This window comes from Diadema antillarum, unplaced genomic scaffold, assembly GCF_040938485.1.
Source record: "Diadema antillarum isolate AM-2024a unplaced genomic scaffold, OU_Dant_1.0 scf00000029, whole genome shotgun sequence".
In the NCBI taxonomy this organism is placed as follows: Eukaryota; Metazoa; Echinodermata; class Echinoidea; order Diadematoida; family Diadematidae; genus Diadema; species Diadema antillarum.
In genome coordinates this window covers 2536228-2560856 of record NW_027270918.1, presented here as the reverse complement: position 1 = coordinate 2560856, position 24629 = coordinate 2536228, and the positions used below count along the sequence as shown (strand labels likewise).

Sequence of the window (24629 nt, the reverse complement as noted above, 5' to 3'; positions counted from 1 at the left end):
TAATGAGCTGGAATAATATCTATGGAGTTTTATATCATCGTTGTTGAAACTTAGTTGATAAGCAGCCATAGGTGTTAGTATCATGATAAAAGAAACTGAGCAAGACATGCTATGAAACTGTTCGAGAGTTATTCTCACAGATGGCAAAGCAGCTACACATTACTGTCAATGACAGTACAACCTCTGTGACTCAACTGCCTGGCTCCATGCTGCCCTCATAAACTAACTTGACGATGTAGTGGCTTCATATATTGTTCGCAGCAGATTAAACAAAATTGCTTTCTTATCTATGGAAATACATATAAACTATAATGTACACCAATCCATTGGACACTAATATGACATACTAATAAACCTAACCTTTCAACATAAGACTGTTACGACATCATTACGCAAGTAATTTCTAAATGCTGAAAATATTGAAGACTCTTCTTGAAACCCTCAAGGACTGCTCATGAATCAGTAATTGTTTGACCTACAAAGGAAATATCAGTAGATGCTCTCAATTTCTTCCCTATGAAAATAAACAAACAGACAGACAAACCCCAAATTGTATTGTATCACTCACATCTGGAATGACTAAGGCAAATCCAAACTGCACTGTTTTAAAGGAGTACATCAAGCGGGTGTGCAGAGGCAGTAAAATCAGACTTTGCTTCCTCAGTCCTCGCCACAAGTAATATTCCACGTGAGGTCGGAGCTACGACAAGTTTCCACATATGGTGCAAAGTACTGTCTGGTCAGAGCCCTGTCATGATCATTATTATTTTTTCTTCCTTCATCATGTAAAAAACGACTTCAAAATGACTCTAGAACGACACCAAAATGACTTCAAAATGAGTCACTGTGAACACCGACTCCACAACGACATTCTCTCGAGACACCACCGACACTGTGTGCAACGTGATTGCCAATACTGACAGCAATGTCTGATGTGAAAGAGTTCCTAGAGAAAACAACAATAACAATTCTCTCTAAGTAGTGCCAAGAAGCGCATTACTGATAATTCATTTACGAGAGCTGCACAAGGTTCACACGTGCCATTCTCAGCCACTTGACAAAATGCAGTTGGATATTCCTCTGAAAGAGCATACCAACCCCACCCCCAAGCATAATGTTTTAAACTTGTGAATACCTGGTAGTCTGTAAATGAAATCACTGGGGTCAGCAAGGGGGCACAGCATACTTGGCATGCATGTTCACTTTCTTCTTGCCAATTCTGACGGTAGGTATCATAAAAATGAAGGTTTATCTGCTCTTGAATAGGTTTTTCTTTAATATATCCCCAAAAGGAATTCCCTTGAAAGCAACAGATTATCAAGCAGAGGGGTGAAGGCTGAGGTGTGAGTTTTTTTCAACTTTTCTCCCTCTTAATATTATCTTCTTTTTTTTTGTCTGCATGCAAGCAATAATGTCATAATCATAGCATCTGGGGGGAGAATGAGTCTTGCATTGTCTGCTTTTTCCATGACCAAGTTAGCATTATCTTGTGGCATGAAATGCACAGGTGATGGTGGGTTTTCTAACATCACAGCTCTATAGTTGGTCTCCATTCACTTTTTGAGAGGTTTTGACATGTAAAAACACTTCATACTGATCTATGCCTAGTAAACACTACGCTGCTTTCAACAAATGGAAACTTGAGCTACAGTCACATGTAACATTTTGTATGCAGCACCCATATATGCAGAACGAATGCGAGCTTCACATAGCATAGGATATTTTGTCACCTTACAGCTTCAAAATAGTGCCTTTATCACTGATAATGGTATATAGATAGAATGGTACACTTGTATAATAAGTTCCAGTAATTTCACAGCAGTAGTTTATATTATCACTTGATTTTGTAGAATGACTTTTCGTATCTTTAGTTGTATTCCCATTACACCAGATTCAAAACTGCCTAATGCCTACTGTAAACGAGAAATTTTTGCCTGCATGAAACTTTCGTAAATTTCGAGACGTGCTAAGATTCGCAAAAGTAAAATGCGCGCAAAAGTTTCTGTTTGCACAACGCATCGAATGCTAGTCATCAATTCACAAAAGTTTCATGCCGCGAAAAAAGGCTGTCAGCTCCAATTTGCAAAAGTTTCATACCATGAATGTTTCTGGTCTTTACAGTATCCCACGTAAGATTTCAATTAGAACACATCCCACAGGGACAGAATGTAAACTCATCTATGAGCGAAAGCTTTCACAAAAGCATATGATATATCACATTTTATTTCTAATTTCCACTTTATTTGAAAAAAAAAAAGAAAAATGATAAACTTCTCTATTAGGTTGTATGGTATTTTTTAAAACAGATGGTTTGATGACCTGTTCTACCACCAGCCTGTTAGCATATCAAATCTAATACTATACAGGTTAGAGTTAAAATTCTTTATTTTACTGTTTACTTTGCAACAAAGAAATATATTTCAGGGTACTTGAAACAAGCTAATGATAAACTGTGTTCTATCAACAGCAAAAAGAAAAAGAAAAAGAAAATGAAAAATATATTTACATGGCTAAGAACAAGCCTTGACTTTCACAGAAATATTACGTTAGTCCTATTGCAGTGAAAAAAGAATGGTCCAGATGAAAATATCAAATTATAGGTATTTTCACTCATTTGGAGGGATTGAAATTCTGATGCACATTAGAACACATTCTCTGTGTTTTGTTTTGTTTTGTTTTTTTCCTGCTCAAAACACTAATTAAAGTCTACATTATACTTGCTGCTGTATTTGGTGACATAAGAGAACACAGAGCGTTTTACTAAATCCAACAAGATGTTAAGAACGTCAATGGCTTAAAGGGAGAGTATTTCTGCTTACAAGTCTGTGTATTGAGCAACATTAACACCACTAACAACAAATAAGAGACACAATGCTTTGATAGACACTTTCATGTTTGACTGCCAATACCAACTAAAAGAAGTTATAATCATAACACTATAAGTACAAACAAAACATTTGGCGAAAAGTATTTGTTTTAAGCTACTGTAAACTTCTGACATTAGCTTCCCTAAAACTTTCTGCTTTTTTTCTTTAACCCATACATTCTTATGAGATTCTCACTATGAATTGTATCATACACAAGGTCTGAACCGGCAGACTTGCTAAGATAAAGACAATTTCTTTTCATCTTGATAAACTGTGTAACAATTTTAGCCAATAAGGAGTTGCACTGTGAGTTAATTACATACATCTAACATGCAAAAATCATACAATATTTACTTCTTCTTCTTTTTTTTTTTGGTCTGAGAGTCCGACTCTTAAACTGTGGCAGCAGCAGGGTGTGGTCATGCTTGAGGTGGTCAGTCTGATTTTGATGAGGTGCTATCGAGAATCTTCTCGGACCAGCAAACTGACAGCAGCATCACTGAGTAAACCGAGCAGAAAATCTGTGAATGGGCCTCTCAACGATCTATTCTTGTTGGATGGCAATGCTTCTGTATTTCAGTTCGTAAGAATTCTGAACTACGGCAAATTTTTGCGCAACGTCGACGCGATGCGCATGCGAAACAAATGAGAGAGAGAAAAAAAATTGTCTGCATTTTCGGCACGAAGCGGTTTACCTCTCCTGCAGGATGACTTGCATGCGGGACGGTACAGGACCACTGATGCGTCTTCCGAGCTACTTGCTTTGAATGAATCGCTGATCCAGTATCCATTTGGCGCGTCATCGCTGGCTATTGGCCAAACCAATTCCCCCCCTCAACAGGAGAAGATCCAAAATGATGGAGATACCATGAAGAATTCTTCAGCCTACAACCAGAGGAAGTATTCCTCAATTTACACTCACCATGCCATCTCGCTGAATGACCCCAAATCCATTTTGTCATAAAATCGTGTTCCTCCTATGATGCCCCCCTAGGGTGCCCTCTGCAGTGCGCGCTATAAATGTATCTCTGGTCCAACGTCCAGCACCCCGTTGTCGGCGATGGGGACGAACCGATTGTCTATCTTGACCAGAAGGATGGTCTTGTCCAAGTGTGACCGTCGGGCCTGGTCCATGTGGAACGGGACCCAGACATGGACCACCTGGCCCTCCGCCCCTGGCGTGGGGGACCACCCCTTCCAACCACTCGAGCCACCGCTCTGCCGCATCGACTCGTCCGGCCACATGACGAACTTGTTGATGTTCAGCCGGTCATACACTTTGGATTCATCGATGATCTGGAATGAATAAAAGGACAGATATAAACCATACATGAGGGTAAGGTTACATAATCATCAGTCAGTTATCTGATCATTAAAAAAAAAAATTGTAGCTACGGAAAAAGGGTAGGTCTATTCACACACCTATCAATATCAAATATACACAAACTGAATCAAACTGATTTGATCTTGTTTGTAGAGTAGTGTGACACTAGAACCATTCCAAACCTACAGTGGGATTTACAATCTTCTTTAATATGTCTTATCACCAACTACAGACATGCCACACACAGGTTTGAACACTTTGAAGTATTTTCATATAAATAAACCTCTGGAGGTACAATGTCTTTGGCCCATTTCTCCCATTCGCTCTGCAATCTAATCTCCTCTTTCTACCAAGGTACCTTGTTAAAACACTAAATTCTGTGATGGCTATTACTGCAGGAAGCTCTAAAGAGGTGCACGCACACTTTCGAATCCGACACTTGTTTGTTGTGTTTCTGAAATGACGTACAAGAAGACACAAGCAATGATACCCCCTCCCCCAAACCTTTCCCCCTCTTCCAAACACGATGGCGAGATCACGTCCCCCGTAAGAGGGGGAAATCGGTTAAGAGGTCTGCGCTGATGGCAGGAGTCTGTCATCGTAGGCCATCAGTCAGAGGTAGAGTGTCCCTGTCAACGCCCCGTTCGTCCTGGTGAGCCTTGCCGCCATGCCACATGCGTGTGCGGCGGCGGCGGCGAGGCGTGCTAATGTCCTTGCACATCCAGGTTTCTCAAAGACTCCACAGATTTTGCGACCGAACATGCTAAGTTTTAAAGACCCCCAGAGGTTCAGTACAGTCCACTTTTCACGTAGCTATGTTATCCTCTGTTTGATTGAATGCAGTTTCATCTACTTCATATCCTGTCATATACAACTGCATTAATGAAGTGTATGGATGTAGAACCACGACTCCACCAATTAAATTACAAACTCCAAAGCTCTTTTGATTTGTGTTTTTTGAACTTGATAGCATATGTCACTATCTAGATTATAAATAAACATATGGATAATATTCTCCTTTTTCTTTTTTGAAATCACATGGATGCTTCTAACCCATTGAAGACGAGTCCCAAGAATACTTGGGCAAGTGTCTATGGGAAATGCCTGTTAGAGCAAAATCAGTCCATCCTCAACGGGTTAAATGTCTTGTGACGTTAACATCAGAATTTCAGCATTTTTTCCTTTTTTTTTGGGGGGGGGGGGGGGGGCTACCATTAATTCCAGAGGTATGAGTAAAGTAAAAATGGCTGAGACACCAATTCCGGTCCCCAGAACAGCACCAGCAAATATGAATAATGCAGCCAGAATTAGAAGCAGCAACCAAACCCTTTAAAACCACTTTAACCATGACAGACTAATACATTCATAACAACAACCCTGCACATTCCTTCCAAAGGCGTGGATGAAGTAACAACGGTTTAAGCCACTCAACCCACACCTCCCTATTTGAGGTAACAAGTATTGAATAACACATCCAGAAATAGGCATCATCAACCAAATACCGCTGGAAAGCAGCTCACTACGCACAATACAAAGCCTCCCTGTTTAGAGAGAAAGGCTTTGCTGAACGAAAATACGCGAGCCGCTTAACCAGAACTCTGTATCACAGGTAAATGCGGTGCAGCACTGCATGAATAAGATAACCAGAAATAGCGAAAAATGCAAATCCATCATAAACCGACATACCGCATCACACTGAAACTCATACAGAAATCTCAAGACGCTCCCAGAAATAGGATGAAGTAAGCAACTACCCCCATCCATATCATCGCCAACACAAATCTCAACAGGTGGAATGTGTGCACATCGCAGAAATATCTGATCCTCGTGAAAACATAGAAAAAGCTGGGAAGTACACTCACTCAGTCTCAGAACATGAGATAATGTTACTCTCAGCTTCATTTTGCAATAAAACTACATGTTCTTCTCATCCTCTCATTTTCACGCCAGTCATCTAAGACAGTGGGACCTGTTTATCCATTTCAGAAGACCAGAAACATTTTTTGTTTTTGCTTTATTTTGCTCATACTCATTATGTCATTTGGCATATTAGGAAAGTGTCAACTTTGTCTATCATTAACTTGCCATCAAAATGTATAATATAACATACTTCAAGTTTGTATGGCCATTTTTTAAGAGTTCTTCTCTACAATGAATCTGCAAAATTTACCAGAATTACGACAATTGCTGGCCAACAATAGATATTTTAGGTATGACGACATCAAACCATCATTTGTAAATATGAGCAAAATCTCATAGACACAGAAATAGTGCTTACATTCATAATCTTTGAAGCTCCAGTAAATCTGGCAGACTTTTTGGCAACAGACTTTTAGTGATATTCAAACGAACTAGGACTGCAATTACAGGCATAAGTGTGTTCAGAGTCAAAGTATCAACATGACAACAAGCAGCGATGTCCTTGGATGCACAAACCGGCTTTCCCCTTTGCTTGTTTACAACTTCTGGGCAACAAACAGTCCTACGGGCCAGGAAGAGTGCCGTGCATGGATACTGGTAGATCAAGGGTGGGGCCAGCTAATGGAACGGAACATGAATGCGGCTCTTTGGTGTGTCAACAATGCGTTTCCCCCACAGCATTGCACGGGATGCGTGTCGATAAAGAGGGTATAACCTCATACCCTTTTAAAAGCCCCGCGGGGTGGTTGGTTGTCGTCATGCTACATGTACCTGAGATAGGGCTCCGTATTATTCAGAGGGGATACTTGGCATTTAACTTGATATCCTGAATCCCCTTACTGTTATCATTACTGTTTACTGCTTCCGCAGGGCAATGTTTGTGGCTACACAATAACAAGCGATTATGTGCATGTGTGTGTATGTGTTTGTGTGGAACAACAACAACAACAACAACAACAAGAGACCCGCGGGTCTAGCGCTCACCTGAGTATCGCAAGTTCACCTTTCACGCAGTCACTAACCTAAATTATTCACAGCTCTACCAAAATTTGACCCTTGACTGGGGCCCTCTGGGTGGGGCATGGTGCCCATTTTGAAAAATTGAGATCCTGACCCCCTAGGGATGCTACCTGCCAAGTTTGACAAAAATCCATCATGAGGTTTTCAGGAAGAAGATGAAAATGTACAATTCAGGCCCCCATTTGGACCCTTCCAACCACCCCCCCCCCCCCTACCCAAGAGGGGCACCCCTGGATCTCCTATGAACAAACTTGAAACTACAGTCATTAATGTAATCACTCATAGTATTATCTCAGCTCTATAACTTCTGATTCTAGAGAAGATTTATAAAGATTCCTTCATTTGGGGGGTTTGGGACCCCTGGGGGCCCCCTGGGTGGGGCATGGTGCCCATTTTAACAAATTGAGATCCTAACCCCCTAGGGATGCTACCTGCCAAGTTTGGTGAAAATGGGTCATGGGGTTCTCAAGAAGACGATAAAAATGTACAATTTAGGCCCCATTAGGACCCCTCCTCACCCCCTCCCCTGGGTCCCAAGGGGGGCACCCCTGATTCTGCCATGAACAAACTTGAAACTACAGTCATCAATGTACTAACTCATAGTATTAACTAAGCACTATCACTTCTGGTTCTAGAGAAGAAGATTTTTGCAGAATCCTTAATTTTGGGGGGCTTGGGCCCCCTGAGGGCCCCCTGGGTGGGGCATGGTGCCCATTTTAACAAATTGAGTTCCTAACCCCCTAGGGATGCTACCTGCCAAGTTTGGTGAAAATGGGTCATGGGGTTCTCAAGAAGAAGATGAAAATGTACAATTTAGGCCCCATTAGAACCCTTCCCCACCCCCCCTCCCCTGGGTCCCAAGGGGGGCACCCCTGATTCTGCCATGAACAAACTTGAAACTACAGTCATCAATGTACTAACTCATAGTATTAACTTAGCTCTATCACTTCTGGTTCTAGAGAAGAAGATTTTTACAGATTCCTTAATTTTGGGGGGTTTGGGCCCCCCTGGGGGCCCCCTGGGTGGGGCATGGTGCCCATTTTAACAAATTGAGTTCCTAACCCCCTAGGGATGCTACCTGCCAAGTTTGATGAAAATCGGTCTTGGGGTTTTCAAGAAGAAGATGAAAATGTAAAAAGTTTACGCACGACGCACGACGGACGATGGACGACGGACGACGGACGACGGACGACGCACGACGCACGACGCACGACGCACGACGGACGCCGGACGAAGGGCGATCGCAATAGCTCACTTGAGCCTTTGGCTCAGGTGAGCTAACAACAGCAATAAAAACAACAACAACAACTTGAACAATAACAACAACAACAACAGGGAAGGAAGAGGCCAGAAAGTAGTGTCCAGGCAAGCACACACCAACGCCAGGACTGCCATAACTTCCATCCATCAATACTCCGAGAGGGTGCACAGAGTGATCAGGGAGATACTTGTTTCGAGTGTTGCATGCCTCTCAAAAGCCAGCAATGACCATCAAATCAGGGTGGCCTTTGTATTCCATTTGTCAGGGCACGAAAAGGTATATTTCATATTTTTCATGGCACTTCCTGCAGATTCACGAGGACTTGGAAGTTGCATAACAATAAGTATACCATAAGTAGGGGTGGGTCAGTCTTGTGTATAATGCAAAATTGTACATGACAGATATATGAGGCAACAGTAGAAGCCTTTTCCATACAGAATTATTAACAATGACGATGTTTGTAAATTCAAACATTCCAATTTACGCATGCTGACCTGTGGATGAACTGATTATCGCACCTCCTTTTTCCCATTAAATTCTATGGTTGTCTTCACTTGTTTCTTGCAAGGATCAGCCATTGCTAGGTCAAGCCTATTATTTTTGGTTACTATGAAAACCTACCTTAACAGAAGCACTTGTAAGATTTGAGTTCAACTCTATCACTCTACTCAGGAGCACAGATATTGATGTACTCACAATTTCATTCTTTCTCCATTTTTCTTTTAAAGGGGGAGAAAAATAGAAGTTATGGGTCATATGTATGATTGCTGTAATTCATGCTGCTCACATCCTCCTCACCTAAATCCCTACCATCCTCATCTTCCGACAGGATGTGTCTCAAAGGTCGTCATCGAGCTCGAAGACTCAGTTGCGATAACCATCTCCACCCAGCCCCCCTTTCCCCCTTCAATCTTTCTCTCTCTATCTCTCCCTTCCCTCTCTCCTTCCATTCCTCTCTGTGGTTTTCCCTATGTCTTTCTCACACTCCCTACTTCTCTAGCTCACAAAAAAAAAGAGAAAAAAAAATCCAGAAAAGGAAGTTGATATTTTGATACCCATGTTGTATTGGAAATTCAAATTAGGACTTCCCATTAGCTTGGCACAGCGGGTCGTGTGCTACGGCCGAAGCACCATCAGCAGAAGAGCCGCTCTAGATAACAAGCTGGATAGGGACTGTTTTCATGTTCAATCGCCCAACATGACAGCATACCTCTTGTTATCAGCAAACATTATCACAGAGCACTCAACAGGGGAGAGATTGATGCGGGGGCTCTCTGGAGAGCAGGCAGTAGTGCAACACACACACGTACACAGGGCACAGAGAATGGTTGCCAAGGAAACAGACCACTCCTCACAGGTAAACACTGGAAGTGGGGGGATGTTGGAGGCTGGGATCCGTGTCAAAATGTTATTCTCGGATACCAAGACTCTGATCTGCCTATAAATTTCCTAAATGAGGTTCAGCATTATTGTACAACATGTTTGGAATAACTTGACACATGAACAAATACAAATCTTTTGTAATAAAAAGTCCGACATCACAGGAATTCCTCACATGAAAATAGAAAATATATATATACATGTCTTAAATGAAAGTGCTTTGGGGAAACAGCTGCAGCTTGCAGCTTGTTTAATGAGTACAAATATAGCAATCGTATATTGTATTCCTAACTTTACAATGTTTTGAAACTCGCAACAGATCAACCAACAAGATGTCTAATACGAGTTTGAGAAAACACTTGACTCAATCAACCAACTATGATTATAGCTACATGTACTCTGTGTTTGTTTGTAAGGCACATAATATAATTTATCTCTTTCTTGAAAGAAACACAAAGGAATATGGAAGACTTTATATCCAGATGTCTACAAAGACAAGAGAAGTATATACAGTATGTTAAGATATGTTTTAAAGCTATTAGTCTATTTAAATACAAAGCAAATGAGATGATAATACTGTACAGGCCATATATTTTGTGAGCATGAGATTTTGGAAACCTGGTCTATATATTGGCACAAGCAGTCAAATTTTGCAGTTGAAATGCAGTCAGCGACAGAACAATACGCAAGTATCATCATTTCAAGAAACAAAAGTGAAGTGGTTTCAACCCTTGACGCAATATCAACCATAAAGGAGGCAATATTTTGGCAAGTAGATACTTTCATGAATGTCAGTCAACTTGCGAAAATAGACCACCATGAAATACAGTGCGTACACAGCGTACAAATGATGTCATGGTCATGTGATCAAGATGGCTACCCTGATCACCAAAGAGGGATGCCATGTTTACATGTTTTGACTTCCAAACATTTTAATTAGATTTCCACTCTTTGCTAATATTATAACTATGATGGCTCTCTTTCAAAACAGTTTTCTTCACTTCGGGGTGAAATTTCCCTGAGCTATGACACCTTAAAACCTCAAATTATTTCAATGTGGAAAAGGACATGCAATCAAAGGTACCAGACATTTGCTCTAAGTATTTGGTAATCATCATCTAACAAAGAATTTAGTCGAAATGCACAACAATGCATTGTGATAATCGCATAGCCACTGTGCATGCTTGTCCATGTCTGACATGTACTGGTGTCATTTGACTCTCTAACAGACAAATACTACAACTTGCTTGTTACTTAACCCACTTTCAGATAAAATGCCTTCCGCTCTACAGTACATGTCCGTCTTTACCTGTGCGTAGAGCATGATAATAATGACATTTTTTTCCCTATAGGATGCTCTCTCTTCCTTTTACAGGAACAGCACACACTCTTTAAAAAATCATCACCTAACCAGCAAATTACCACTAAGGTATTATACTTGAAACATGCCATGTTGGTTGGAAGGTATTCTTTTCAGTTTCGCAAGTATATCACATTTATAATTTCAACTAGGAGTATACAATGTAAATTACAAATTTTTCCCCCTGTAATCATACAAAAAAATATAGCTTAAAGACTGCAAATGAATTGTGGAAAAGTTAGTATAGGTTACTGTTGTTTTTGTTTGTTTATTTGCTTGTTTGTGTGTGTGTGTGTGTATGTGTGTGTGTGTGCATCTCTGATAAACTGGAAATCAGAAGTGAATGTGAATGACGCCAGGTATATCCTTCAGCATTACGACAAAACCAGAACAAGCGATGCAACTCGGGTTCCAGTGAAGATAAAGAAGCATTTGCTCCAATTAGAATTAATCTATAAGAATGCTCACATCTAATAAAATGGAACAAAACGTCAAAACTTCTGATAATGAGTTGCGTCCTTCAAATACTTTATCAAACGCATTAACAAAAATCTTAAAATTTTGACATGATTTGGCTCATTTCATTGATGGAAAGAATTTGAACTTTTCACAACAGAGACAAAGCTCCAGTACACAAAGAATAATCAACATCTGTCAAAAAATTTAGATCATGCTCAAATGTTTTCAATTGAATCAGATTGAATGAATTGTCACATCAACTGAGTTTATCAATTTTTTTTCATGTCCTAGAACACCTCAATTGGCCCTCTTGGATAAAACAGCAGAATTAAAATCCTAATGCTATTTACAATGTTATAGCATTCTGAATATGTAGCTGGCTGACTGACAGATTCAAAATCATGTCATTCATTACCCAATAATTTCTCGCATAAAAATAAACAAATGCAAGTACATGTAGGCAAACAAACAAACTTGTCTATCAACCATCAGTCATCAAAATCATGAATGCAATAAGGAGGATTTGTTCAAAAGTGGCAACTTTGGGACCCTACTGTTAGAACACTTGTTGTTGTATTCTGCTTGCTCTTAAAGACAAAAATCAGGGCCCCATTTCATAAAGAGTTTATTTGATGACAACTCTTTGCTGGAATGACTATTGTCATGGTAACGACAAGAATACAGCTTCCTGATTGGCTGTTTGCAGTGGAAAGTTGTCATCCTAACATCTTTTATGAAATGGGGCCCAGATCTTCTAAAAATGAAAACAGTCGATGGAGCACCACCAATCTGCAGCAATGAAAGTGTCGATGTGAGAGTCTCGTCAATTGAGGAGTCATATCAAACTGGGCAAAAATAGCGGGGGAGCTGCACAGCGCTGGATGCTATCACTTATAGTCAATTTGGACGAGAACTTGACGTCCTCGGTAGCACCTATGGCCCCTTCTCTGCTCTTGTTGGTGCGCACCTTGGCTTCAAATTCTCCTAATTGCTGCCACAGCGTGAAACCAAAAGCTCTTGTCTGTCCTACTGTCATTCAGCCTCTAGATGATGTTGATAATATGCTCATGCAGACACTGACAAGGTGTGTAAATACTGCTTAAAGTCATGGCATGAGTTTGGGAAATCACTGGGTAATTTTTCACAGAAAAACAAAATCCTATTATTATTTAATCTAGAAAAGAAGAGGTGAGATGAAGCTATGACAAGACAATTACACTGAGACTAGATCTAGTAATCATACTGACATACTTTTACAGAATTAAAGAGAAAAAAAAAAGAGGGCCCATGCAATATATACATGATGTGACCACCCAGCTCCAAACTCACAAAAAGTAGGGCAAGATGAATTTCCGCTTTTCAAGGGGGACTTATGAGGTGCAGTTTCAAGAAAAAGTATCAATGAAAGAAATATGGCCCAGAATAACAAACCAAAAAACTATTGATATCTCAATTTTGGCTTTGTTTTAAGCTGCCAAATTTTAGAGGTCTTGTTTACCTTTGGGAGCAGTGATTTAAAAAGTGTTCAAGATATCAATTTTGATGCAGTTGTGTACATGTAGGTCAGTTGTATCACAAAACATCCTACCATATAAAATTTTTGCAATGAAGCCAAAAATATAAGGAGACATATTTTTTTCTCATAAAACCATAACTGTAGACGGTTTAGTCTGGAAACATTTTTATTATAACCCTTTTTCACATTTTGTACATCTAACAATACTTAACATCAATTATACTGGTTCAAATTTTGACATTGCTTGTTTCTATCCCTAACTCACATTTTAGAACTATTTTGAAGCACTATCAAAGCTGGGTTTTTGTTTCATCTGCAAATGGTAAATAATGCCTTTGACAGCAGATAGAAAAAAGTTTACTCTCTCAGGTAAGACAACCTTTAAAAACTTGATTTGGTCAACCCAAATGACATATTTTGGTCCATTACAGAGAATCCTAATCTGTGACTTTTCGTAGGTTTGAGCTGGGTGGTCAAATACGATAGATGATGTGGACGCTTTCTCCAAAGCGAAAAAGAACAACCTACGCAATCAGAATGCATTGCTCTTGATGGATGCTCCGTAAAACAGATGTGCAATATTTCTGGCGAACCCAACAAGTACTAAGGCACAAACAGGGTTTACTGCAGGACTCGCCAAAGACCTGACTTCTTGCGCAAGCCTGTGCCGCTGCATTCAGAGCGTGTCCGTGAGCCGATGTTCCGTTTATCACAGCTTTCACTGATCCGCATTTCCCATCGACGGAAGCAACATGGTATGTTTCCCCCCTGAGGGGGGGGCAGCCTAAGCATTTTGGCTGGCTAACAAACGGTGACTGATGACTGAAGTACCTACTCTATGTCAACAAACATTAAGACAAATATTTTTCTCCCATTTAATTCTCACGCTTCCTCTGGCTCAGACATGTATGACAGCTGTAACTTTATAATAGTTGCAGCAGCATCCAGTGCCTATAATACCACATGCATTGCCCTAAACACCTATCTTCACTAAGTTCCCTTTTTTGACACGAGATAAAAAGGTAATGCTTGTATCCTTTCAATCAATTTTTTTAATGTGTTGTGATAACCTGATACTGATGATTTAAAGGTAGGGGAGTTGGAGTCACTTAATAATCAACCAAACATTGGCTGATATTATTATGCACAGACTAATGAGAATATCGTCAGTCCATGACACCACTACCCTCTTCTAAGCTGCATTTTGTGGGTGGAATGAATATGACATTTTAATGAAAACATAGAAAACTTCTCAAATTCTGTAACTTTTTCATTCAATGCAAAATTTTATAGGAATGTTTATCTATCTGTTCTCCTGCTTTTTCTTGCATAATTTTGCTTTTGATTTTGTTTTTTGCTGGTGTTCAATAACCTACCAAAGAAGGATATTAAATGGAAATGGCTGTGGTTTCTCTATTAATTCCTCAAAACATTATTTGTATGATCAGTGTCTGGATTTAGTGTGTGTGTGAGTGCAAACCAATGGGAGTATGGGGGAAAGAAAATATCACCTGCTCTTATTTTTCATATGATTGTGATGATTAATTGCTCTTTCATAAAAACACGCGTGTACACTTATCCATTCAGTACAGGACTCCACAATCGCGAATTTAACCACTCGCGAAATCGTTGGGAATTCCCGATTCGCGAAAAACTCAAGACTCGCGAAATATATGGCGTATACAGTATTCAGTAATCCTTTGTGTACTTGAGTATGGATTGGCACAGACAGCCCCATAGCATTTTACCTACTGTCCAATGACCCTTGCAGAGAAAAGGTTAAGCTGTAACACACATACATACTGTTACAAACTGTAACTGCTCTGAGGCTTTGTGCTACGTGTGGATAAATTGTCCTACAACTGTGCATCTTGCGATCACTGCTGGAAACACGCACCACAACTGCACCGCTAAGGAAATGAAAAATGTTGCTAATGTGATCTGGGGAAATCTTCCCAAAGAGGAAGTGGGTTATTTGGACGAACGTCAACTGACACAAATATTTCTTCCTCATCCGTACCCAATTCCCCCGTATTTGACTTGGAAAAATAATAATTAGCGATGTGCACTGGACAGGCAGGAGACAGCTCATACGCAGCCGAAGTTCAATTTTATAGCATCGAGAACGGATGAGAACAATCAATATCTACGATCGCTAGAGACATCGAGATGGTGCTGAAGTTTAATTCGTGGCCACGCGCCGATGCCGCAGAGATTCCTCATCTAACACCCCTCGCACAAATTACTCTTCCTGGTGCTCCAACGCCTTAATTCTTGGGGTAGAAAGCTGCTTCCTCCCTAAACAGGGATTTTATCCCAAAAATGCTCAGATCAAATGACTTTATACGAGATAGCAATCTAAATGAGTGAGAGCGAGTGAGAGATGTTATCTTCCTACAACAACATTAACAGTACAGAAATGTCATTCTTTGAAGGGGATTTTTTATCTTTGTGTGGGAGGGGGCCTTCCCTTTCATACACTACAAATATCCATATCTTATCTAAAGACAGCATGTGGCATCATGTGTTACAAAACTCTGAGCTTTGATGATTTCCTTGCTTTGCAACCCACCCCCCCCCCCCCCAACCAAAAAAAGGGGAGAAAAGTAGAAATGTTCCTTTTAATTGTTTGAGTGCATTAATCTTCAATCTTCTGGTCACTTCTGGGGAAAAAAAAACCAAATGTTTGTGATTCTACGGAAACCAGCTGACAAATGTACAATTACAGAGACTCCAACCCCAAGCACCTTCTGATCTGGAGATTCTCCCGCCAGAAACTCCTAGCAAACGGGAGACTCCAACTTGATGTGCGCGAAGCGCACACAAGACCACGAAGTTCCTCGAGGCCGGGGTCCAGGGTCCGCTCAAGGGCCCTGGAAGCTCTTGGGTTCTAGATGCTCTCTCGTGCTATCTAAGGCTTATTTTTCAATATACGATGGCACAAAGAAAGAATTCATTTCAAGCAGGAGACACAGAGCCAGGGTGTGAGAAATCAAATCTCAAGCGGGAGAACGGGAGATTTTGCAAAAATGGGCATTCAGCGGGAGAGTTGGAGTCTCTGCAATTATCATCAGGTGTAGAGGGAGATGAAATTGAAGAAAACTCAAACCTCAAACTTCACCCCTCTGTTTAATAATCTCTTGCTTACAATTATCATATTTAGTGAAGGTGAGTATTTGGAATGCATTTTCTTTACTGTCCATCCCATCCCCCTACCCCATGGCTGCCAACATTTCACCCATCAACATCAGTAAGACTCCACAAAGCAATCAGGGAGATACTTCAGTGTCAAATGCATCTCAATAGGCCAAGAAAAAAAGAAGAAGAAAAGAATGTTCAAATCAGGGAGATATCTTATACATGTATTATCGTCTTAGCCAGACATAAAGAGATATAGCATTGAAGTTTCCAGGAAGTCTTCTGAAGAATCATGGGGACTTGGCAGCTTGGCTAACACCATATTTTGCAAAACACAGAGCCAAAGTATCCTGCTTGATGACGCTGGCAACGCACCCTCTCTGTCGTGTCCGACATTGCTGGTAAAACCATCACCAGCTGTTTTTAACCCCCTCCACCATCAATGACAAAACCCATCATCCACTGAACAGTGAACTCACATGACTCATGCCTCTCGATTGTTTGCGAACCACATTTCTGCAGCGAGCTGAGTCAAAACTTTGACCTTTGTACACCATTGTCTCTATCTGAGGTCTTAGGTACTGATCTACATTTGCTCACTTTTGGTATAAACAAATTGTCACATCAGAAGCAAGGTCAATAAAATTGTTTTCCTGTGACTTTTTATATTCAGATCTTCATTTCAACTACCCCAGGTACGTTTTCAGGCTGTGATCTCACAAAAAATTCATTAAAGTTGCTTCTGTAATTTATCTCTCTCTCTCTCTCTCTCTCTCTCTCTCTCTGACTGAGACACTGCTTTTAACATTCTGCGCAACAAGTAGGGAAAGTTCAGCTAAGTTTTGGTTTGCCAGAATCTGCCCAGACAATCATCAATTTGAAGCTGCTGGCTCGCTGGTTTGAATGCAGGTCTCCAAAATTCATGATTGTAACAAATTTCGGTATTCTTCTACGATCTGCTCATTATGCTCGAAGCACTTTTAGATGTGTCAAACTGGGACTTGGGGGGGGGGGGGGAGGGGGAGGAGGGATTCTACACCCCAAGTAGCCAAGCCGACAGGTAACCCTCAATTTTTGTGGTCACGCAAATGGAAAACAGTGATTACTGGCCTGACCATATAAGGGCCCGTTGTGTGGAAGTCCCAAATTGGAGAGCAGGAAAGATAGCACCCTAGAGATAACAAAAAGGCAGTAGGATGCCCCGTAGAGGGGTAAACTCAAAGTACACAGAAACATGTACGAGGTAGAATAACGTCGCCTCTCACTTTAAAGGCAGAAACACTCTTTTGGAAGACCTTTGTCAAGATATCACAAAAATATACAAAAGAAATAACATAAAACAAACAGCAAGTCTTTGTCTATTGAATGGTATCACAAAGTATATGAGCATTTTCAATATCAAAACTTGCGCTTGGTTTGATGACTAAAATGTCCTTCCTGAACTTGGGAGTCTACCATCACATGTAAAACCACCATGGAGAGTCACAAGGAGAAAGAATGGCCTATGGTCGTTTATAACAAGGACCCTTGGGGAATATGTACCAAGCATGATAATTAACCAAATGTAAGCCTGGAAGATCGCATCAATCAATCTCACGATGTCCGGAAGACAGAGGACACTCTCAGCATCAATGGTGGAGAAAAGTGAAAGTTATACATCATACCAACAGATAGATGGATTTGAGTAATGCATTGTTGTATGCTTCAACTCATAACAACAAAAGATAACCCAACAGCTAGCTGTCTCTTTAAGGGCTTGTACAGTCGGCGCAGAACCCCATAAATCACAGTCCAGGTAATTCTGTTGACACGGTAGCGGGAAATATGAAATCAGAGCTGGGTTGAACAACCCTCGCTGTTGGCGTTCGTCCACGTCTCCTACCAAACCAGGAGGCAGTCAATAGAATTCTGTCAGGAGCCATGTCTACCAGAATGCAGCACAACTTCTACAAGCTCTATCTACCTCTTTTTGGCTAAGCCCTCCAAACTTCTCCCAAATATCATCTTCCATTAATGATATCTGAAAATGAGGATGTGTGGGTAAATTTTAGATTACGTGACTGATAGCTTTAAACTGGGCACTACTAAACATCTCTTCTGTCAATTGTCAACATCTGTCAATTAATGTTCATTAATGCTGACCCCAGGGCAAGCTCCTTGAAACACTTAATTGTCATTAATATTGTTTTTTCCATAAAATCTTCAAAACCCACCAGCTCAGATATCGCAAATGCATTGAAAATACATGACTGTGTATACAAGGACAGTAGTCGATACAGAAGTACTCACTTAAAGGAGCACAAAACTTGTTCTTACACAGAGATGTTTTCCCTGTGACTCACATGTCTTGTCATGTTTGTGTGCTGTTATTACCTACACTGACCAGGTGTTCCATTCTGGGCAAATCTCTCTGTCAAGAAGGGCAGGGTTGTACCTGTAGCACAGTGCAATGAACCCTTCCTACTAGATGGTTAACACACAGTTAAAGTACACGTAATAATATCTCATCATTTCTTCTGTACTACTATTGATCAGCCGTGAAAAAAACAACAACAAAAGTTTACATTGCAAACTGCCATTAAAGGCAATACATACAAAATATTGTACAAACGTATCAAGATAAAACAAAGACTTCTAAAGATTTTTGAAGCATTGATGTCATCAGGTTTGCTCCAACTTCATCTCATTATCCAATCTTGTTATTGAAACCAAACAAAGTCTTCCCACCTGAGGGGAAAAAAATGTCTGCCACAGAACTACATATGACTTCTTCTCAGAAATGACAAACAATGAATAACTCGAAGGTGTTGTAATGAATCAATCTCAACAAACATTATTGACTCATAATTTGGCTATGACAAAAAGATAGAAGGAAAGTCCCTTTAACAAATGCAATCACAGACAGCCTGACATAGCGACACGTCTACCGGGCAAAGCACCCTGGAGCCGAATCTAGGGTCCACTGGCCATGCCTCGCTGGTAGACAATTGCAAACAATGGCGCACGGCTGGCCTCGCCATGACACAGACATGACCAAGACGGACTGAAAACCCTGACGGCACGTTGGCCCACAAGTTCATGTCCCTGACGGCAAGTTCACGCACGAGTTCACATCAGTGCAAACTCAATTCTCGGCTCATTGGAGTGCCATGAACTTCTCTTCTCACCAAGTGTATCATCAAATATTTGTAAACATGGTGTACAGTGAGCTGTGCTGGGGAGGTTAAAATGTTATCTATCATTATACTGATCACATACTTTTGTAATAATCACATGATTGCATAATCTTTTAGATTGCAAAATGGATCAAAGATGTAATTTCGTGATAATTACATACTTTCCAAATGCCTGAGCTGTATTTCTTTCTTGGGGTGACAAGACCTTGTAGTAAATTGGTATGCATTATCAAACATTCTAGCTCAATACTGAATATTTAAAAAAAAAAGATGATTTGAGCTTGAAAACAAAAATCCAAAAGAAAGTTTCTGCAACATTTGGTGTCAGCTTTGATGTTATTTTGTGAAAATGTTGCAAAAATTGCAAAGATATTTCACTGTCCTGAAAATTCATGATTTTGAGATACAAGGTCTTGCCATCCCAGGGATGATATTGTGCTCTGAGAAAAATTTCCATTTCTGTATGCAGTCATTTATTGCAGAGAACTTTTTTTTTTGTATAGCTTCACAAGCAGCATAAATACAAGGTACCACATAGGTAGAAAGACAGAGGCAAATATCTTGAACTCACGAAAGAGAAAGCAATGATATACTGCCATGTGCCATACTAAAAAACTAACAAACAAACAAGCAAACAAACAAACTCTTCAAAAGTAGACATTAACATCTCTTCCAAAACTGCCATAGTCTTGATGATGAATAAAATAATAAAATCAAGTAATATCTTACGGACAGGAATAGAGCCTTTGTAGGTTGCATTTTGTTAAGAAAACTGAGTTATCTTGAACACAGAAAGTTTAATGTCCAATTTGGTCAAATTGGACAAAATAGTATGTAATGTATCACATTTACTCTTCAAAAAGGATGAAGTGGTTCTCCACAGGGTTTGAAAAGTTTGTTGTCATCTCATGACTACAGAGAGCCAAACACAATTGAGATTTTTGAGGAGTGATTCACAATGAACAAACACTGCTCCTGTTCGTAAGTGTTGTGAGAGCAGCCCTTAATGCCACATCCCTCAAGGCAGGTTTTTTTTTTTAACGTGTGAGACATTCTGTCACATCCCATCACCGATATCTCCTCCCATCTTGCAGCCCTCCCGTCATCTTCACCACCCACCGGTCCCCATCAACTCAGCCCCATGTGAGCCATCCTCGTGTCTGCCGTCGTGATTGACAGCTTGTTATCTCCATCTTGCTCCGAGCTTCAACTCTTCCTATTGTTGTCAAGACTACTCCTACTCCCTTCCTCTACTAAAAAAAAAAAAAAATAATAATAACTAGAAATGCCGCTACAGCGACTGGTTATAACCCCACCAAACAACATTTTATAAGCTTTGGTCAAAACAACATTTCATAAGCTTTGGTCAAAAAACTGAGGAAGTAGTTAAATCCGCAAGATCTTTCCTTGATCTTCTGCCATTAATATGCCGTTACCATGGCAACATACTTTCGGGTACTGTCGAAAAATTCGTCTTGCACATCTACAACCAAAGGCACACATCTGTACCAAGTTTCATGGAAATTGGGCAAAAACTGAGGAAGTAGTTTGCAACACAAAATTTTCCATCATTTTGGCTCATAATATGTGAGCTGTTACCATGGCAACATACTTTTTGTCACTGTCAAGAAATGTGTCATGCTGACCTATATCCTAAGACAAACATTCAATATGAATTCCATGAGAATTGGAAGAACACTGGTGAAGCAGTTTTGCCATGAAGCATTTTGCCCTATATTTTACCAATAACATGCCGTTACCATGGCAACGCACTTTTTGCCACTGCGGAAATATGTGTCTTGCACATTAACATATTCAGATGAACATCTGTACCTAATTTCATAAAAATTGATCAAAAACTGTGGGAGGAGTTCGCGACGCAAGATTTGTACCCATTTTTGCCCATAATATGCCGTTACCATGGCAACGTACTTTTGGGTACTGTCAAAAAATATGTCTTGCACATCTACAACCCAAGGCACACATCTGTGCCAAGTTTTATGGGAATCGGTTGAAAACTGAGGAAGTAGTTCGCGACGCAAGATTTGCAACGGACCGACCGCCCGACCGACCGCCCGACCGCCCGACCGACCGCCCGACCGACCGTCCGCTGATTCCTATATACCCCCTTCAAACTTCGTTTGGCGGGGGTATAATAAAAATAATGATAAAAATATATTATTATTATTGTTATTATTATTATTATTATTATTATTGTTATTATTATTATTATTATTATTATTGTTGTTGTTGTTGTTGTTGTTGTTGTTGTTGTTGTTGTTGTTATTATTATTATTATTATTGTTGTTGTTATTATTATTATTATTATTAACATCATTATTATCATTCTATTATTATCATCATGAGTATTACAATAAAGGTGGGGGTTAGAGGTTAAGGTGAATGAGAGGATTTAAATAGTGATTACAGCCTCCTGTAATACACTGCACCAGAGTCCTGATGGAGCCCCCAAGGAGAACATCTAAGTGTGCAAGTGAGATAGGGTGAACATATCAACCGGTGAGTGATGGGACACATGAATGTCATTGCCAGGCACCCTTGAACAGGCTGGTTACCAATATTCCACCCCCCTCTCTCCATCCCCCTCTCTCCACCCCCATTCCCGTCTGGCTGGTTTATCAACCAAGCATCTCCTGGGGATTTCTTTTGTTCGCAAATTCCCAACGTGCCTCAGCAGAATATGAATACTCATCACACGACCAAGAGTTAAAAGAGAGCCCAATAAAACAAATACCAATATTTTCTTTCTTCTTATTATTTTATTGGATTTAATTCACTTGAGTGCCATGGTGAGGCACAAGTTTGGCAAGCCTTGGACTTTGAGAGTGAAAGTCTGTGAAGTTTGCTTGGCATTACAGCCCAGCTAGGGAGACCTCTCATGACATCGCAGAACATGAGACCCGACCGATGTCTGACAGAGTGTTGTCACGAATCCCAACACCAGGAGTCATCATCACACCTATTCCCGACTGAGAAAACTCTACGGAGGCTCAAATTTTAGAATTTTTGAGGGCCTCAACGTACTTGCAAAATTCAGTTGAATGCAGTGCTGCTACGACTGACATACGCCAGTTGTTGCTCTCTTCCAGCGCAATGAGGGCAAAACATTTCCTGAGGGCTTGGTCTTTATCGCTTTTCCCATTCTGGAAATATTCCAAATCAAATACTTTTTTTCTTCTTTGTGTGTGTGTGTGTGTGTGTGTGTGTTTTGTCTGTGTGTTATATTACACAAAAGCTCTAAAATCAGTAGAAGGGGAAAAGATGATGTTGAACGACGAGACAAATGTGGTCTCTGAAAAGCGAGAGCTATCAATGAAGTGCAGATTTGAGAATTTCCCAAATTAGGGGGTGCGATACGAAAAGGAGCAGCCTGAGCTGGAGGGGCCCGGGCCGTTGCTTTCAGACAGGGGATACATCAACACCAAACTGGTAATGGGTTTGGCAATTCTCGATAAATTCTCCGGGAGGAAGATGGACAGAGACAGAGAGGGGCGAGAAAGCGTAATGGAACGTCTAAAATTTCTCCTGACATTCAAAATAAGAGAATGTGCACTATCAACCAAGATGGCACACTTTGATATGAAGTTGGCACTTTTCCCGTATGAAATTTCGTCAGTACGCAACATAGGAGGCCGGCCAAATATGCAATAATTTGAGGAAAGTACAAAGGACAGACAATCGTGTTTATCTGAACTGTGCTCTCATGTGGCCAGGTCAACCACTTTTATGTGTACCCCCCCCCCCCCCCTCGAGCACTATTGGCAATTAAATGAAATATAAAACCTTGACAGATATACAGCAAATTCCATTGTTCATCATTAATCAAATCAAATTAGATACTGATCTATCAAGAATGATAAAAACCTCTGAAAATACTGGCACACATATTTTGACTTGTGGGGGAACTTGAAATGCAAAAGAAAAAAAAAGTGTGAGGCTGAAATTTTCTTTTTCTTTTTATGTAACAATGGGGTTGATATGTATGACAGCATGTACGAATAAAACTAGACACACTGTCAAGGCCCTAAAAAGTCATTTGTGCAGCAAAGCTGATAAAGTTACAGAGCGTTTCTAGTTCTCTTCACCTGAACAAAGCTCTGATTCATAACACACATCCAATACTCAGAATTCATAAGTACTATTGTTACCATGCAACAGCTTGGAAGCAGCCAATTGACAGTGTCCTTCAGTTGTTGCTATGGTAGCTGCAAATTTCTGCACCACAGAGTAATTGTGGGTTTCCTTGTGAAATAGAGGACATGGGGGGGGGGGTCTCACAGAAGTCAATGGAAAATCTGTGGAAAACCAACAGGCTACTTGACTTAAATATTGTCAACTCATCTGCTCTGATGTTATAATTTTAAAATGAAATTTGGGAAGATGATGGCACATGAAGGGGGTGGGAGGGGGGAGAGGGAAGGGGGCGCGAGGGGGGGGGGGGGGGGGGAGAGGGGAAGGGGGCGTACATGGGCTTTTGGATGAGGGGTACTTCCTTCGAAATAAATATTATTTGCTGAGTCCAGGCCACAAAAGTCACAAAGAATGAGCACTGACAGGAATGACCCCACTTGTGGCAATTCGTGGATCTGCTCTACCTTGCCACACATGAAGACAAATTGCTCTGGCGATACGAAATTAATCTTGGATTAGGAAGAGAGATCTTGACCGGTCCGGCAGAGGAGCCCGTGTCAATCAAATCTGGAGTGGAGAAGAGCGCTGGATGGTGAGATAACAGCCCCCTGGAAGGAGGGGAGGGATGGTGACTCACAGATTTACGTCACCCTCCAACAGGTGGACATATTTTGCACACCTGCAACATTCTTTCACCCCCAGCCTCCTTCTCTTCCCCCCCCCCTCGCTTTCTCTCTCTCTCTTTCTCTCTCTCTTTCTCTCTCTCCAGGGCTGCCAACCTTTGCAAGTCTAATATCATACTTATATACAGTAGGAAAACAATATATTTTAAAAGCAAAAAAAAAAATCATACTTTGGTTTAAAATGTGTAGGTACTATATATGCCATATATCTTTGGTTTAAAATGTGTAGCTACTATATATGCCATATAAAATTTCAGATTTTTTAATGATAAAAAAAACATACAGGTGTAACATACTAACTATTGTAAAACACACAAGTTGGAAGCTCTGTCTCTAATTTTTTTTTTTCTCTCTCCCCTTTCTCTCCAGATAT

At 40.5% G+C, this 24629-nt stretch overlaps 1 protein-coding gene across 1 annotated transcript in view; it reads right to left on the bottom strand.

Moving 5' to 3' along the window:
• Positions 1-3541: 3541 nt before the first annotated feature.
• The window catches only part of LOC139739042 (pecanex-like protein 1), a 136182-nt gene continuing 115094 nt past the window's right edge, over positions 3542-24629 (bottom strand). Inside the window, exon 38 of the mRNA XM_071649658.1 lies at positions 3542-4163. Within this exon, the coding sequence (XP_071505759.1) occupies positions 3882-4163 (282 nt within the window). The 3' untranslated portion in view covers positions 3542-3881. The remainder of the gene's footprint in view (positions 4164-24629) is intronic.